The sequence below is a fragment of the Melospiza melodia genome, chromosome 8, assembly GCF_035770615.1.
Source record: "Melospiza melodia melodia isolate bMelMel2 chromosome 8, bMelMel2.pri, whole genome shotgun sequence".
NCBI lineage: Eukaryota > Metazoa > Chordata > Aves > Passeriformes > Passerellidae > Melospiza > Melospiza melodia.
The window spans coordinates 14,582,390-14,599,396 of NC_086201.1; the positions used below are offsets into that span (position 1 = coordinate 14,582,390).

At 49.2% G+C, this 17,007-nt stretch overlaps 1 protein-coding gene across 1 annotated transcript in view; it reads left to right on the plus strand.

The window, feature by feature from the left end:
• The window catches only part of IGFBP2 (insulin like growth factor binding protein 2), a 56,147-nt gene extending 41,521 nt beyond the window's left edge, over positions 1–14,626 (plus strand). The window contains exons 2-4 of the mRNA XM_063161862.1: positions 9,152–9,375; positions 10,778–10,918; positions 12,702–14,626. Coding sequence (XP_063017932.1) covers positions 9,152–9,375; positions 10,778–10,918; positions 12,702–12,869 — 533 coding nt within the window. The 3' untranslated portion in view covers positions 12,870–14,626. The remainder of the gene's footprint in view (positions 1–9,151; positions 9,376–10,777; positions 10,919–12,701) is intronic.
• The last annotated feature ends 2,381 nt before the right edge of the window (positions 14,627–17,007 follow it).

The following is a 17,007-nucleotide window of genomic DNA, read 5'->3' on the forward strand; positions in this document are numbered from 1 at the left end:
TGTGTTTTGAAAAAGGCAGACTTTTAGGGAATGTGCAGTGAGATTTGGGTGGGTGGTGAGGAGAGCCCTGGCCTCAGCTGCTGTCTGGAAAATTGACTTTGGAAAAGTGAGATGTTATTTAAAAACTAGTAATACAAATGACTGAAGTTCATTCCATTTGTGTGCATAATAACTGGAGAAGGCAATGTGGCTGAGAAGGGAGCAGAGCAATACCAGAGATAGGTGAGAGATGGCTCTCACAGGCAGGATGAAGCACCTTTTTGCATTTTAAGTGTTTTTTTGCTTTCTTTGTGTTTTTTTTTTTTTTTTTGTTTGTTTGTTTTTTTTTTTTTTGTTTTGTTTTGTTTTTTGTTTGATTGGTGGTTTTTATTCCTAGTTTTGAGGAATGTTCCACTTTTTTGAGGGTCCAAGGTCAGACTTCTGGCTGTGCTGTACACCGCCTTCCCAGATGGTGCAGTACTCTGCCACAGGCTCCTCTGCTCATGCTGTGTCCAGAGCCACTTCCCCACCAGCCACTGATGCTGATGGGTTTGTGAACAGGCACCAAGTGGTTACCCACAAATCAGTGAATTGCAGTTGGGCTTCCAGAGCCAGAGGACATCTTTTTGGTGAGCTTTTGTCTATCCTTGAGGAGCCGGAACAGGCAGAGGGCATTTTCAGACACTATCTCCCTTAGCTGCTTATATGAAAGAACTCACAAAATTTCCTTCAGCCACCTCTCCTTGAAGCAAGATGTCTTGTGTTTGGCTAAAGCACCCTATCCAAGAGACAGGGACAGATGTGAGTACTTCCTCTAGTAGTCCATCTCTCTGCAGGTTCAAACTGATCTTTGGCAGTCTGTCTCCAGATAGCATGGCGTTTGCTTGTTGCTGCCTGCACCTGAAAAGGTAATAATTTAAAAATAGGAGAATAGTCTGGAAAGGTCCTCTATACTATAATTTTTCCCAAAATAGGTGATGAAGCAGAAACATTTAGTATGATTTTGAAGAGTTTCTTGTTTGTGATTGTGTCCATCAGATCATAAGTCCTTCATCAGTCCTTCCTGGCAGGCTGCAGAGTGTATACCTGGGAATCAGCCTTGTTGAGATTCACAGCTCCTGTCATGCTGGCAGCATCTGGCTCTCCTGCAGGAAAGAGAGGTGCAGCAACCCAATGCCAGACAGAGATCATCTAGATAGTAATGAACATGCAGGCACCCTCATGGAGGCTGTGGTAAGGAGAACTCTCCTGTGCTTGCATACTCTGGACTGTGGGGTGCAAAACCCCTGACAGATTTGGACTTGGGGTTAGAGATGAGCCCATGTTTCCATTGCGGAAATACAGGTAATTCAAACACAGCAGTTAAACCTACAGGAAATTAATAAGGTAGTTTTGTGATTCACTTTTAATCTGGAAATTCATAGGGACCAAGGATTTAGGTGCTGATCTTATACTAGAAATTGGTTCAGGCTTTTTGGGGTGCTTGAAGACCACACAGATGCATGTGAGTGAGCGGGGAAGGAGAGCAGAGACTTGGTCTGGTAGGATTAATGGCTTCTTTCATTCAGGCAAAAGCCCCTAATGACTTAGTAGTAACAACTCTGGGGATTTTACAGACAGGGTCAATGTCAAATTGGGAAGCTACAGTGCAATTAATTTAAGCTGGGAAGTGTTTTCAAGTTAATTCATTTGGTTCTGCTGGGAAGGTTGGAGCTTTGCAGAGGGCTAATTGCAGAACAGTGTTGAAAAGGCTGAGATACGGTTCACTAACAAGGGGGAATGCTTTTATGGTGGCAGGGAGCTTGCAGAGCCTCACTCAGCAAAACCTTCCAAACGCGTTAAAGGTCTTTCCCCTGAGCATGCTGCCTTCACACACATTGAGGTTAAGTACCTGCACAAAAACACTGTCATCAGCCATGAGATGAGACCCTCTGGCTCCTCAGCCTCAGCTTGTAGCTAAGTCCAGAGTGTCTCTGCTGTAGGTGTGCACTGGGATGCACAGTAGCTCCATGCTTGGGAGAAGCTGTGAAAGAAAAGCAGGACTGTAAGTGGAAGCTTGGTAAATGAAGGGACTTGAAGCATTCTCCTGCATTTTTGAGGGTCCTGAACAGCATTCTCACCATTCTTGGCACACAGTGAACAGCTGGTGTGGGAGAGAGCAGGATGTTGCAAATAACACGTGCAGGCTCACTGCTGGCAAAAGGAGGGCTGGAGCAGACCTTCCCCAGCAGTGGTTTGTGCTTTGCTGGGTCTGCGCAGAGTGGGCTGGTAATGTGCTACACAGCCCTTCAGTAAAATAGTTTGGAAAGAAAACTAACAAAACAAACCCTCCTATTTTGTCTCTCTTGAGCCTGGTTGCACATTTCCATGAAATGGTGGAAACTTACTATTTTTGTGAATTGTGTTCCTGTTTGAGATGCAGTTGGCATTTGCTGACGTGTTTGTAGATATCTTGAGAGGTGGAGGGGGAGGAGATCTAATAGGGAGACAGGCAGTCATACAAACATACATGCAGAAACACAGAGGTAGGCTGTGTAATTGCACAAGTCCTGTATCCTTGGGATACCAGTCTACAAACATGGTTAAAAAAAAAGAAAAAAAAGGCTGTTTGAAGTAAAGCCTGGGGGAAGGGACATCTTGGTCCCTCTTCTATCCTCATCTGACATCAGCTTCATGTCAGCATTGCCTGTCTCATGGTCCTGGAGGGCTTTGTGTGCAGAGGTGCACAGGTGTGCTACGGGGCACTGCGCAGTGGTAAGAGGTTTTCCTCTGGCTCTGGGTGGAGCCAGGTGGATGGAGGAGGGAAAGTTGAGCTCTCCAGCCACCAGGAATAGGCAGAGAAAAGAGAGCAAAGCGAGCTGCTGAAAGCTGTGCTGCCTGGAGTCAGTGTCCCTGGCACTTTGGAGGAGCATAAAGCATTTCCTGTAGGATGCCAGAGTCAAAGGAAAGCACTGGGTGCCCCTTGGATCACCCCTCAGTGCCAGCTGCTCAGGGTAGGGAGAGGAGCTTGCTAAGCAACCCCTGGCCAGAACATGCCGTTCCCTGTTCCCTCCCCAGTCCTGCCTTCCCTGCTAGTAGAGATGGGCTGAAAAGATCTCATGGCAAAAAAAAAAAAAAAAAAAGGTGTTTGCAGAGCCCTCAGGGCTTTTGGCCCTAGGAGATGTGTGAGTGTTTTGTGGACAGCTTATCAGAGAGGTAAAGCAAGCTCTTGGAGACTAATGTGGGAATTTTCTGGCTGTGGTGTGCAATTCCTCACTGATACTGAGCAAGTTGGTGTGATGAAATAACCCCGGGAGTGCAGGCAGGCAGAGAGTCCTGGGAACTCTTCAGCAGATGGAGAGATGCTCTGAAGTGATCCATGTCCCATGATGGTAGCCTGTGTTTCTGAGAGATTGGGATGCTGATGTTCAGGCCAGTCCTTGCAAGGCTGGGTGGCACAGACACCTCTGGAAGTCCTTTGGAACCAAATCAACAGCTTTAAACATGACCTGTTCCCTGTGCAGAACTGGATGAAGCTAAGCAGAACAGGCTGCTGGCTGAGGAGAGGGGACAGCAAGCAATAGGGGGTGTCCCTGTACTTGAATCCAGAAAGGGTCATGCACAGCTTTTCCCTCTTAGGTCTGTCAATGGCTGTTAAACCTAGTCTAGATGAAATAGCTTTGGTGTCTGAGCTGCCAATGGCCAGGAGGAGAGCAGAGGAAGAATTGCTCTGTAATTGTCTCTTTTTCTGCCCCTCCCCTGAGCATCCATGGTTGCCCTCTGTGAGAGATGCTGTTCCAGGGCAGGTGATGCTGCTTCTCTGATGTGTGCCCTTCTCCCATTGCTCCCTGTCCTACATAGCCCATTGCTTATGCTCTCTCTCTGGCATTTCCAGATGCACTTTTGTGCAAAGTAAAGAGTGAAACTTGAGTGGGTGCTTTGGTTTCATCTGCCTCTGGACAGCTGCATCCAGACTGGCTGGATGATGATGGGGCCAGACCATGTACCAGTGCTCCCACATTTTCCCTCTGCTGCCAGCTGAGTGTGGATGGATGCTGTGCCATGGCTCAGTGCTTTACAGGTTGGCAGTGCTGATCAGCAAACCCTGGGTCCTTTTTGGGGGTAGGGTGTGGGCCAGAGGTCCTGGGCGTAGGTGTGGGCTTTGTTCTTGGCAGCTCCTGCTGTGAGGAAATCGCAATGCCAGTATAATCCTTGTTGGCAAAGTTTTTCTGAGGTTTCTGAGTTCCAAGTCATAACACACACACCAGAGCTGTTGCACCTTTGCCCAGGGCTCTTCTTGAAGTACTTTGCATATTGATGAGGCAGAGGTCACTGGGGCTGTGGTTGGGGTTTGTCTGCTCCTTACCTACCTTCCTACAAGTAATTCTTCTAGTGGGGCTGTGGTGTGTACAAAAGGTCAGGCTTAAAGGCTCTGTCTGCTCTCAGGCTGCACAGGACAAGCACTGGCTTCTTGGCAGCCTGGGACACGCAGCTCTGCTCTTTAAAATAGAAAGTGGCAAGCAATAAGGCATTTAAATTATGTTGAAATGATAGAACTTGCAGACACAAAAAGCTAAAAGATGCAAAAATCCTCCCAAACCTAGATAAGACAGATTACACTTGCTCAGGGTGGAAAACCTCTTCATGGATGCTGCATTCCCGCAATCCCAAGTGTGCTCACTCTTGTACATGGTGCCAGGCCAGGACTTGAGCTTCTGGATTTGCCCATATATTCCATACATGACTTTGGGCAGCATTCTCAACTATTTCTGTGCCTTTCTTTTGGTTTTCTTTAACCATGTGCAATTCAGGATGAACACCTTTCTGTCTTCAGGGTAATTAATGAACTGCAAAGCTCTCAGACGTCTTCAGAAGGAAAGTGCTGGCCAATGGAGGCTGTGATTGCTTCGGGAGGGAGATGTAAGCCCTGTCCAGCCCAGGACACAGCTGGGACCCCCAGATAGTGGGGTTTCAGGCAGCATGTTGAAGGCTACTTGGGTGAAACTTTCTGTGGGTCTGGGACCTTAATCAGCATTTAAACACTGTATCAGCATTTAAACACCCTGGGCAGATAAGCAAATGGCATGTGAAACCCTCTGGGCAAGCTGTTGATGAAGGAAAGCAAGTGCAGAGAGAGCAGGAGCAGCACTGGCGAGGGCGGCTGCGGTCCTTGGCATGGTGTGTGCTCCCCGTGATAGAGCCTGGCTCTCCTGTGCTAAGTGAGTGCTACTGGCTCCATCCTGTTCTGCTGCCCAGATACGCTTCAGGGCTCTTCAAAGGGATAAAAATATATTTTTAACCTGAGGCAGCTGCCTTTTTTTGTGTGGTACATTTTTTCTTGTAGCTCTGGAAGTGACAGGTTGTTTTTCAGCCCCTCTGTTTCTCAGCTGTCTCAGCAAAGGTGCCTAGAGGTCTCAAACCAGATTCCCGAAAATTTTAGCACTGGAAATTGGTAGTTGCTTTTGAGAATGTTGGCGAGACGGTGCAGCTCCCTACAGACATTAACTGATGGCCATTTGAACAGGCTTTTTCCTCAGCCAAGTCCTCGCCCCATTGAAGCAAATGGGAATTTTCCTTGAAAAAGGCCATAAAGAAATCGTTTTCTTGGCAAGTAAAGAGGTGTTTCATGGACTCTGCATCAGCATTCAGGAGAACTTCAGCTATCTGCTTAGATTCCTGCCACACTTGTCCCACCCTGCACAAAGCTCTCTACCTTTTGATCTGAAATAACACAGGAGATGTTTTCCGCATGCCGTAAGAAAGAACTATAAAACAATTGTTTTGGAGTCTGGCACCACTCCCTTACAGATATATTTAGTGTGAATTGAAATTGGTCAGCAAAAAGGCGTTGGTCAGGATGACAGACAGATTAGGGCTCTGTGTCTTGGGGCTATCACATACCTGCCCATCCTGGGCTAGTAGGGGCGGTAGGTGGCTTCATTAGTTCATGGATTGTAATAAAAAAGCATGACTTGCAGCTTTTAGGCAGCATTAGGAATTTTATCTAGCTGTAAGAGGGGTTATTTGGCTTGTGTCATGCTCTGTGCTGTCCTGGCCTTGAGTCTTTATCTTTCCACTCTTGTTGCTCCCCAGCCCTTTTGCTCTTTCAAATGTGGTCCATCACACCTGGTGCTCAGCTTTCTCCTGTGCATGCAGCTTGTCCTGAAAGAAATGCTGGTGCTCTGCACATGGGGCCAAACTCTTCTGTCTCTCCCTTCTGTGATGAAGCCACCTCTGGAAGCTCCAAGTCAGGATAGTCTCTCTTAAGAGCAGCACAGATTTGGGAGAGGGAAAAGCTGTGATGGGGCTCTGCCATCAGCCCCAGGTGGACCAATCCAGCTTGGCAGCAGGGTCAAAGGCATGGCTCACCGTGACTGACTTGGCCTCAGAGAGGAAAGCTTACAGTCAATAGCAGCTAGGCCTTCCTGGCTGCTGATCCAGTCTTGCTCCTGTGATGGTGCCTGGGGAGCCAAGACCAATCTCTCCTGTCTCTGGGTGTGTTCATGCACATTGACTTGCACACTCCACTCCCATCAGTGGTTTTCTTTGGGCTGATACTTGTTAGCATTGGAAAGTGAGAAAAATGAACAAAAATATTATCAGAAGCAGGTTTTGTGAATGAATCAGCCGACGAGAGGCTTACCAGCTCGCCTGCATTTACTAGCACAGTGCTTATTTGGGCAGATGTCTCTGTGTTTTAGTTGGAGGCAGGAAGAGAGTGAGAATGGATGGGGGAAGACATCACTTCCAGTTTGCTGCTTTTCTGTCAGTTTGTACCTTCTTTTTCTGAATGAAGCAGAGGACTGCAGTGTGTCTGAGAATCTGCCCTGCTGCTGCCCTTGTTCTGCTGTTGTTGACAACATGAGGGGCACCAAGGAGAGAAGCACAAAAGAGGTCAGAAGGCTAAAACTCTCCTAAGCCAGCCTTGCCTCTTCAGCCTTGCCCATCTCTTCATGGTGCTTTTGTAGCTGATTCTCTCTAAAGGCAGCCTCATGGCCTTCTCTCTTCTCACTATGTGTTTCTAATTAATGGGGAGACTGGTGTATAAACAGAATATTCCTGCTCAAAATATTGCTTGTCTGACTCCTAGGATGATGGCCAGATGGCAATCACCAGACAGCAGCCTAGACTTTGAGCTTGCCCATCTGGCTATCAAACCTGGTCTCAATTCTCATCTGGAACCAGAACTGAGGAAACTAATGGGCTTTGCCAGATTGGTTTTGCCCCATGTTTGCTTTTCAGTTGCTACCTAAGCAGCTACAAACCTGCAGACCAAATGCATTTAGTATTTCTGGAAATCATGAAGAAGTTCAAAAATATACTGGACAAATCCACTGAGGGTTGAGTCTTTTGGTGACTTTTCAATCCTGTGGATCGGATGCAGTCTTCAGCCATGAAAGTGCTCTTACTGCTGGTCTGCAGCACAGACTGGGAATGGTCCTTCTGCTCCCAACAGCTGCTGATGGTCTCTCATGAATGGCAGGCTGGGCTGGATGGCTCCTTGGTCCAGCCCACCTGGGCCACCCTGGCATCAGGCAGCTGCATGTTTGCTGAGTGAATTCAGACGAAACTCTTCTCGCAGTTTCTTCTTTGTGAGCTTGGGGTTGTAATACCTGAAAAGAGCCTAGAAAGCTGTGGTAGAAATAAAACACTTTCTATTACATTTTTTCACTCTGTCATGACAGTAGGGCTATGCTGACAGTAGGGATAAACAACATCATGCAGATTCTGAAAAAAGGAACTGTTAACATCTGTAAATGCTCTGTATGCTTCGTCCTCTGAGAAGCAGGAGAGATCTATAAATTAAGCACTGTTATGTGAGCTAAATCATTGCTTGTCCTGCATCATGCACAGTTTGATATGATTTCTTTACATCTAGATAAGTGCCTGAGTTCCATAATGCTGGAAAGCTGAAATTGGAGGGGCCAGAGAAAGCTCTAATGCTGGGAATTTGGGGGCTACAATTCTTCCTTGGCAATACTGAAAGACACTTCCTGTTAGTCACCATCACCAGAACAGCCTGGTCTGTCCCCTGGTATAATACCTATGGAGCTGCTGAAGAGGTTTTGTGCAGAGACATACATACAAAGCCTGGCCTGGGTTATTGCACTGGGAAGTGATGTGCATATGTGGGTTCAATCCTAATTTGGGCTGGAAGGGACCTCTGGAGGTCTTGCTTCAAGTCCCAGCTTAATTCAGGCTCAGCTTCAATATTATATTTAGCTGTAGTATTAGATTGTGCTTTCTCAGCCAGATCAGAGCAGGCAAAAGGGAGTGATCAGCTGTCACCTCCTAGGTGTTAGAAGCAACCAGGAGGAATTGAGATCTCTCCTCATTGCCACTGCAAAGTCCAAAGAGACTGGTGGCTGCAGCATTGTGACCATCATGTCCTGCTGTGGCAAGGTTTGCTCTCACAAATTCCTGGTGAATTGGGAAAATGCATAAATAACAGAGCAGAGGAGATGGAAAAAGTCCAGAAATCCCCAGATTTCCCCTAACTGATTTTGAAATGGCTGTACTAGCTGGGATCTTGTGGCATTCACCAGTGGCAGAGTTGTGAGTGTTCCACTGTCAGCAAATGCAGTAGTAGGTAGAAGCTAAATGAGTAACGCAGTATATGAGAGACAATGGGAAAGATGGTATGACAAGGATGATGGTCTCTGAAATGGCAGGATCTCCAGAGGATGTTAGGGTGGCCACATGGCCTTAGTACAGAGGTGAGGTATTTTTGAAAGCAGAGCTGAGAATTTATTTTAGCACATGAATGTTGAGTAAGTATTCCTGGAGATACTCTGGGGGATGACAGATGGACTCAAGGTATTGTTACTAATCACTGTGGTTTTAAGTGCTGGAACTGAAGTACACTTGGCATCTCTAATCCAACTGGACTTCTAATGGGAAAATTGCATTCTTGGGAAGTAATTTAGAAGGTCACAGAAAAGCCAGAAAGAACTTCTCCAGCAGCGATTTCCCCTGCTCTCTAAACTGTCTTTTAGAGTGGTAACAACTCCAGAATGAAAGAATCTATTCTCACCTTCCAGATGAAAGGGATAATGCAATTTAAAATTTTTGCATGCAAAGATTTTATGGCTTGGTAACCAGCCACGTCTGAAAATGATCCAGGGCAGGATGAACATGTGAGGCAGCGCCTGACTGAGCTGGACACTTTCCTTGTCTGCCCCGTCTCCTGCAGATAATGGTGATGACCGCTCTGAGAGCATTCTCGCTGAGAACCACGTGGATGGCACCGTGGGGATCCTGAGTGGAGCTGGAGGGAGGAAGCCCATGAAGACGGGCATGAAGGAGCTGGCAGTGATGAGGGAGAAGGTGAACGAGCAGCAGCGGCAGATGGGCAAAGTCAGCAAGGCCCATCACAACCACGAGGACTCCAAGAAGTCACGGCTGTCGACGGGCAGGGTGAGAGGGCAGGGCTGTGGGGAGCTAAGGGGGGCAGCTGGGGGCCTACTGGGAAATGCTGAATGCAAATCCTAAATGGCACCTGCAATAAACTGTCTTAAAAACAGAAATAGTAAATTGAAAGAAAAAAGTGGGGAGAAGCAGAAGAGGAGAAGCAAACATTTTTGCTCTGATGCTGGGCCTGAACACACTATCTGATGAACTTTGATATGCTGGTCAGGAGGCATTATTTTCATTGCAGCTTCACCTCTGGAAGGGGGGCTTCTGCTGGCTCAGCACCTACCTCTGCAGGAGTGCAGGCATGCCCTTTGCCCATGGGCTGGCTTTCTCACACCCTTTTTCCCTAAGTAGGCATGGCCCAAGGGGATTTGAGGGGCTAGAAGCAGGTCTGTCTGCCTGCTGCAGGGTAGCCCCAGTCCAGGTTAAAGAAGGCCACAAGCCCCGAGGATGACCTGTGTGACTGTCCTGTAGCAGGGAGAGTGCTCTAAGACCTCCCAGTCTACTTTTCTGTCCCTGTCTGTTATCCAGTTCTTGGCCGTGGCTTCCCTCTAGTGGGAAGCTTGATCAAGGCAACTAGATGGGATAGGAGTGGAGATGGAGATTGAAACCCACCCCAAAGGGTCCACGATATACATCCCTGTAAACATACAGAATATTAATATCTGGGGAGCACAGGGACAGAAAAGAGCTTTGAAAGAGTCCTCATGCCTTCCAAAGACTTAGCAAAACAGAAGTTCGAAATAAAATGCAGGCACCATCAGCTCTGAGAGTTCACACACTGCTGCTGCTCCTTTGCAAAGAAAACCTCATGCACTGCAAAAGCAGAGAGGTGTGGACTCAGTTTGCCTCACATCAGGCATATTTCAGCCACACTGCCTTGGGTGGAAGCCCTGTCTGGGAGCTGCTGTGGAGCAAGAAGGATGCCTCCAGAGGCTGGCTTGGGGTACTCCCATTCCCAGGTCTCCCTCTCCACTCTCATGGAGTCTCACATGCTTTTGAGTTGTACTTCTGGGCCAAAACTGCATCACAGGTGTGTGCTCTGGGCTATGCTCATGGAAACCCTCCTGATCTATCCAGACTAGCCCTGCTTCATGTCACTTGCCACCACCAGTGGGAGCCATGGTACCCTCTGAGGTTTCTCCCCTGTATCCAGGACTTGGGATCTGGTATTATGTTGGCTCTTGTACCAGTCAGCTACATGGGAGATGTGCAAGTCTATGCACAACTCTGATTTTGGGTGACTGGAGGTGAACTCTGGAGCAGGACCTGGAGCAAACCTCTGTCTTTAGGGATGCTCATGTGTTCACCCCTGCTGGTGTTACCATTGTCCACAGTGTTGATGCTGAATGGTACCATTGTCCTGATAATAATTTTTTTTTCCTGTTTTCTGGGTTGTTTTCAGACCCCTTGTCAGCAGGAGCTGGATCAGGTCCTGGAACGCATCTCCACCATGCGGCTGCCAGATGAGCGAGGGCCCCTGGAGCACCTCTACTCCCTTCACATCCCCAACTGTGACAAGCATGGCTTGTACAATCTCAAACAGGTAAGAGGGGACAGTGGAGGCTCTGGGGCTGTCTATGTTTCCAGCAGCAGCTCTTGGCTCACTGTCTGTCCCCATCATGTGCAGACACAGAACATGCATAGTTCAGGGCTGGGCTGATACCCTGTGCATGATGTGAGGTGTGGGGTAAATAGAAAATGCTGCACGTGGCATGGACAGGTGTAGTTACACCCCTGTACATCTGCAGCCACTAGTTTGCAAGTGGAGATGAAATGCATATCCACACATGGCCGTGGGCAGTCCAGAGATGGAGAATCAGTTTAGTTTTCCCCATAAGAGCTGCTTATCTGTCCAGGTCTATTTTTTTTAACTTTGAGCCAGATCTTGTACTGTCTGGGCCCTGCTGCAGGAAAAAAGCAGAGAGGGACTGAATACTGACCAGTCTTGCCGACAAAGCAGAAGGTGCTTCTGGGAGTCAGGAAGGTTTCTACTGTACTTCACTGGTTTTCTTCCACAAGTCAAGGCTAGTCCCCCAGATCCAGGAGGGATTCCTTCCAGGCAGGGTGGGGGTTGGAGTGCAGCATGCTTCTGAAGGTATTTATGGGACCCACAAGAACTCAGAAAACTTGTGTGTCTGAATTCTGACTTTCTGGCTTCATTCATGCTAAACCACCAGGTGTCAGTGGCTGAGGAATGGGAAAAAACTGCTGGGAAAAACAGCAGGAACAACAGCTGGGGCAGGGTTGACTGAAGTAATCTGTGAATAGTACCTGCATATGAGGATTCCTTATAGCTGAGCCTTTGGAGGGGATCCATCCTCTTTTCATGGCTAGGCCTTCTACTCAGGGCTACTTCTATCCCTTCATCAGAAGCATTAAAAAAAAAATAGGATGCTCTGAGAGAATCTCCCTCTGTCCATTCTCCTGTCTTTGTCCCACTTGGGCCCTCACCCATCCATCCCTGAAGAGCCCCATGGGCTGGCTGGATCCCCCAGCATGAGCACACTTGGAAGGGCTGGATGGAGCAGAGGTGGCAGATTGCCTGTAAGATGAGCCATGTCTGGGGAATGAGCCCGGACACTGTGGGTGATGCTTTGTGTGCTACAGAAGGAAAAACAGCCTCAGCTGCTCCCTGTGCCTGAGGAACAAGTCAGCCTGCACTGGCCTGCTTGGAGTAACCTCTGCACCTCCCACTACAACCTGTTCAGAAATGCATCTGCTGGGGCTGGAGGGATGAACATCAGGGTCAAAGTGCCTGCAGCACTGCAGGGCAAGAGGAGGATAACTATTAGACAAGAAACTTTTCTCTAACAAGACTGGGAGGACAGAAGCCAGGTCCAGATGCACCATGGTCCCTGCCTCTGTTCTGAGATAAGTGAATCTCTGTTTGGTCTGGCTGTGGGGGCCTTGATCTGATGTTTGTTTAGCCTAATCTGCAGATGAGAAGAATCTTACACAGATCCTCTGTCAGTCTGTTTCATCCCTCTTTCCCAAGGGATTTTTGTCTCTTTGGATGCTTTTCATACACAGTTGGCAAAGGGTGATGCATTTCAGGGACAATTGTCCTTCTAGTTAATTAAAATTGGCTTCTTGGTCCCTGGCACAGTCCCTGAAGAAAGAGGTTCAGCCCTCATCCTGGACTGCTGGAGTAACGCTGCTGGTGCAGCACAGGCCCTGGGGGGTTTGAGTACAACATCCCATGGATTTTGCCTGAATCTAAACTAGTGCCAGATCACCAGAGGCTGGGGCTTTGGGCTGGGTGAGCTGGGAAGTGGTTTGTTCTGTCCTTTTCTTGACTCTGACGTGTCCTGTCCCTCTCCCTGCAGTGCAAGATGTCGGTGAATGGGCAGCGTGGCGAGTGCTGGTGCGTGGACCCCATCCATGGGAAGGTGATCCAGGGTGCGCCCACCATCCGCGGGGACCCCGAGTGCCACCTCTTCTACACAGCCCACGAGCAGGAGGACCGGGGAGCGCACGCCCTGCGGAGCCTGTAGACAGATGTGATCTTGCTGGCTGGAGGTGGCTCACTGTGGCCCCAGTGCTGGATTTTACATGGGTTTCAGCGTGTCTCTTTAGGCTCTGGAAGAGACTGGGTGCTGCCCTCCTTCCTCAGCTGCCTGGTTCCTGGGGAGGGGAGGGATAAGGGGAGGGGAAGGTGGTGGGGGGTTTGCAAGGAGAAGGGACTGCTTTCTTAGTCTTTCACCCAACATAAACCAGAGAACTGGTCTTTTTTGCTCCTCGCCCTGCAGCCCTGCCCTCCCTGCTGCTTTGCGGCATCTTTCTGCACCCTCCAGCACAGAGTGCCATGTGCTCCCTGACCCCTCCCTGGGCACGGAACCCCTTGCTATGAGTGGGAGAGGGTAAAAAACCTGAAAGAGCCCAGCCTTTTCCCCTCTTTTTCTCTCTTCCCCAAGACCAAAGACTGTAAATACTGTCACCTGCCTCTTGTGTCCTGCCAGTCAGTCTCTTGTGCCCCAGCCCGGCCATCAGTCCTGGCATGGGATGTGGTGTGGGAGGGAGGAAAGGAAGAAAGACCCTGGATTCCCAGCTTGAACGTATCACCATAGTTGGGATGTGTTCCCCAAGGAAGCAGCAGTGGGGGAAAGGGCTAAAGATGAGACAGCTGCCACCTTGTCCCCTAACAACACTCTTGGGTGCTTCCTTTGCTTGTGCTGGGGCACAGACAACTCCACAGGGGCCTGGCTTCAGCCACTGGTGTGGGAGCATGGGGTCTTTGGGTGATAGCAAAGCTAAATGCTTGTTTTTCCAAGGGATTTGAAGGGCTTTTGCACAGTATTTCTTAGGATCAGCTTATGCCGAGGGAGCTAAAATGAACTTGCCGAGGCTGGGTGGAAGGATGCGTGTGTAGATTTAGGATAACAAGCCAGGGAATGTCTCTCTTTCTCTCATTCATTTTTTCTTTATTTCTAGATAGGAAAAAACAAAACAAAACATCTAAAACCTGCGTTCCCAAGCAGCTGCCCTTGTCCCTCCATTTTTGCTTGGGACTGAAGTGAGCATCTGTTATTCAGCACATAACTTTTTCTTTTTGTAAGTAAATTACAATATATATCTTGCTTTGTAAAGGCCCTCACTCTCACACACACACAGACACACACACACACAAACACACACTCGTACACTCTCACACTCCTCTGCCCACATACACATTTGTATAGATGAAATCCAAGTGATTCCAGGTGCTCTGAGAGGTTTTGTGCTGGACATACTGGGGAGAGATGTGTCTCTGCTGTTAATTCACCTGTTGATTTCTTTCTGTACAGAACACACTGATGCTGAGAATAAATAACTTCCCCATTGCCTAAGCAAGGAGGTTTTATTATTTTCTTCCTTTTTTTTTAATTAAATATGGATGTCCTTGTTAGGGCAATTGCAAAAACCCTCTCCCTGGAGTAAATGTCTTGGGCTTTTCTTAAATGGTTTGTTGTTTCTTGTCCCCCTTCTTGGACCCACATTTCAGATCTGAAGTGTGAAGGGCTCAGGTGGGCTTTGTTAAATTAGGGCCCTCGTGCCTTTGCAGGGGTCTGTACCTGGCAGTGGAGGAGACTGGGGAAGAACCCCCTTTGGAAAGTCGGGGATGGGCTTATGAGGATGTGTATGAAAGGGAGCAAATGAAAGAAGAAAACACACCTCCGTGCAAAACCAAGTGACTGTAAAAATGATGCTGTTTTCTGTTAACATCTGAGGGTGTTCTGCTTTTTCATATAAAACTTGCACATGCTGGCTCTCATCTGCAGTTTGTACTTTGTTTTGTTTAGGAATAGGGAAGTTTTCTTATTTGTTTGCCTTCTTCCCTTTTAAGAAAGCTGAGCTACATAAAGTTGGAATAAATTAAATAGGATGCCACAAAACTGTTGTCTTTCCCCTCCACACTGCTGGCAGGACATTTCTTTGCTTGATGCATCACACACAGATTTGTCCCTGTTCATCCTTTGTCCGTGGCCAACAGGCAGTAATGGGAGCTGAGCTTTTATTGTTACTGGCCCTGGTTATGTGGGCAGGGAGCAACTGGTGTCACTCCTCCTTTGCCTGGCTATATTCCTGCTGTACACATGGGTCCTTGTGAATCTGGTGGGAAGTGCAGGGAGGTACAGGCTCTGTATGTGACCAGAGTTTGGCTGAGCTGCTCCATTTACACGGCTGTGGAGAGGTGTCCTGCACCTTCTCCCAAGGTGAGAAGTGCTGCCAAAGGGTGCGTGACAGCAGAGCTTGGTGTTTGGTCATCACAGAGAGGCAAATAATAATAAAAATTAAAAAAAAACACCCCATGCTATTAAAATTGCAGCATTGAAGGAGAGGCTCTTTGCTGGCCCTAACATCCTGCATCCAGCTGACTGTTGTTTTCCCTTTGGACTCCCCAGCACCACTGGACTTCTTCCCCTTCTGTTTTCTTCTACCCCCTGCACCGAGTTTCATACTGACACATGTTGAGGAGCTTGCCAGTGCTGAGGAGCACCAGGAAACTCTATGGGGGCAGGAGGCAGTGAGTGCAGGGGGCTGCAGGGGAGGGGAAAGAGGACTGGCATGATGGGGGGTGGGATGTAGACTGAAGAACATGGGAAAAGTAGCAAAATTACTGTCCTGTTCGGTGCCTCTGGGGTGAGCTGGAGGTGGCTCAGGTGATGCCATGGGGAGGAATGCTGAGTAGCGGGGTGGGACATGGGTGCTCCAAGCCAGGTGCTGCCCAGAGAGGGCTGGAGGTGACAGAGGTGCCCAGAGCCCAGCAGTGCCTGGGGCCACCCTCCCGTTCAGGGGCTGGAGGGGAACAAACACGAGCTGTGTGTGACAGTGTGTGACACCTTCCACTCAACCAGGCTGCTCCAGGCCCCAGCCAACCTGGCCTTGGACATTCCCACAGCTGGGGTATCCACAGCTTCTCTGCCCAACCCGTTCCAGTGCCTCATCATCCTCACAGTGAAGAATTTCTTCCTAGTATTTTCAGTATCAAACCCTGTACAATAGTACAATATAAACGATGATATTTAATATAAAGAACATCCTCACTGTAAAGCTGTATGTTGCATAGCTGTAGCTACTTATACACGTGTATACAGCTCCACCTGTCCTTAGGGATGTGATTTATCAGCCCGTAGCTGAAGGCAGCCATAACTTTTTGCACGCAAAGCTCCATTTCAGGGCCTCTGCGCCTGCAAGCGGCAGCAGCGCGGCCGGGCCTGGCCGGGCCCTGAGGGTAACGCGGGCGGGGCGTGGCGCCGCCTGGTGGCGGCTGCGGCACCGCGCGGCTGCGGCCCCCGGTGCTGCCGGAGGGGTCGGACCCGGCCGTGTGGGGTGTCCATCGGGGACAGGGTGTCTGTCAGGGACAGGATGGTTGTGCCAGCTCTATGTGCTGCAAGATGTCTGCGGGGTGCATTGTTAGCGCAGCCCTAGCCACCCGCGGTCCTCAGTGCAGCGGCAAAGGGGATGATTTCGCCTCCCGCCCCGCTCTGGGCGCACGGGGGATGCTGGCAGGTGGATGGAGGGGAAGAGGGGCGCAGGAACAGGGAGGTCGCGGGGAGCGGGAGAATGAAGGGTGATGGTTGCCTGGGCGGTGGGGCAGGGTCAGATCTAGCACCGGGGAGGACAGTGGGATGAGCCACCAAGAGCTACCGCAGAGTGTTTGAGGACACGGCCTGGCTGGGCTGAGCAGCTCCAGGGATGTTCTGGCCGCTGGGACATTGGGGCAAATCTTCCAGCGGCCCCCGGAGGTCTGAGACTCAAAGAGCACGTCTGCTCCCAAGCTGTGGAGCTCAGTTTGAGATGGCATTTAGGGGCTTAACGTCACTGGTTGCTAGGTACTTTGCCCTGGTAAACTGCTTGAATGTGTGTGCCCCACTTCCACATCCATGCAAAGAAAATTATAAAAAAACCCCAAAAGATAGAAAATTGTAGCTCTGCTTGCAGGAAGCTGTAAAGTTAAGCTTGCAACTTTTACCAGTCACCTAGCAGATTGTTCTAGTATCAAAAGCTCCCCTAAAGCATTGCTACCGTTTTACCCCGTGGCCTGTACCTCCCTAAGCACCCTTGTGGAGCTGGCTGAGCCCCCCAAAGGACCCAACACAGGCAGCCGTGGGATGCTCGGGGCTGGAGCAGCTCACTGGCAGGCCCTGGCAC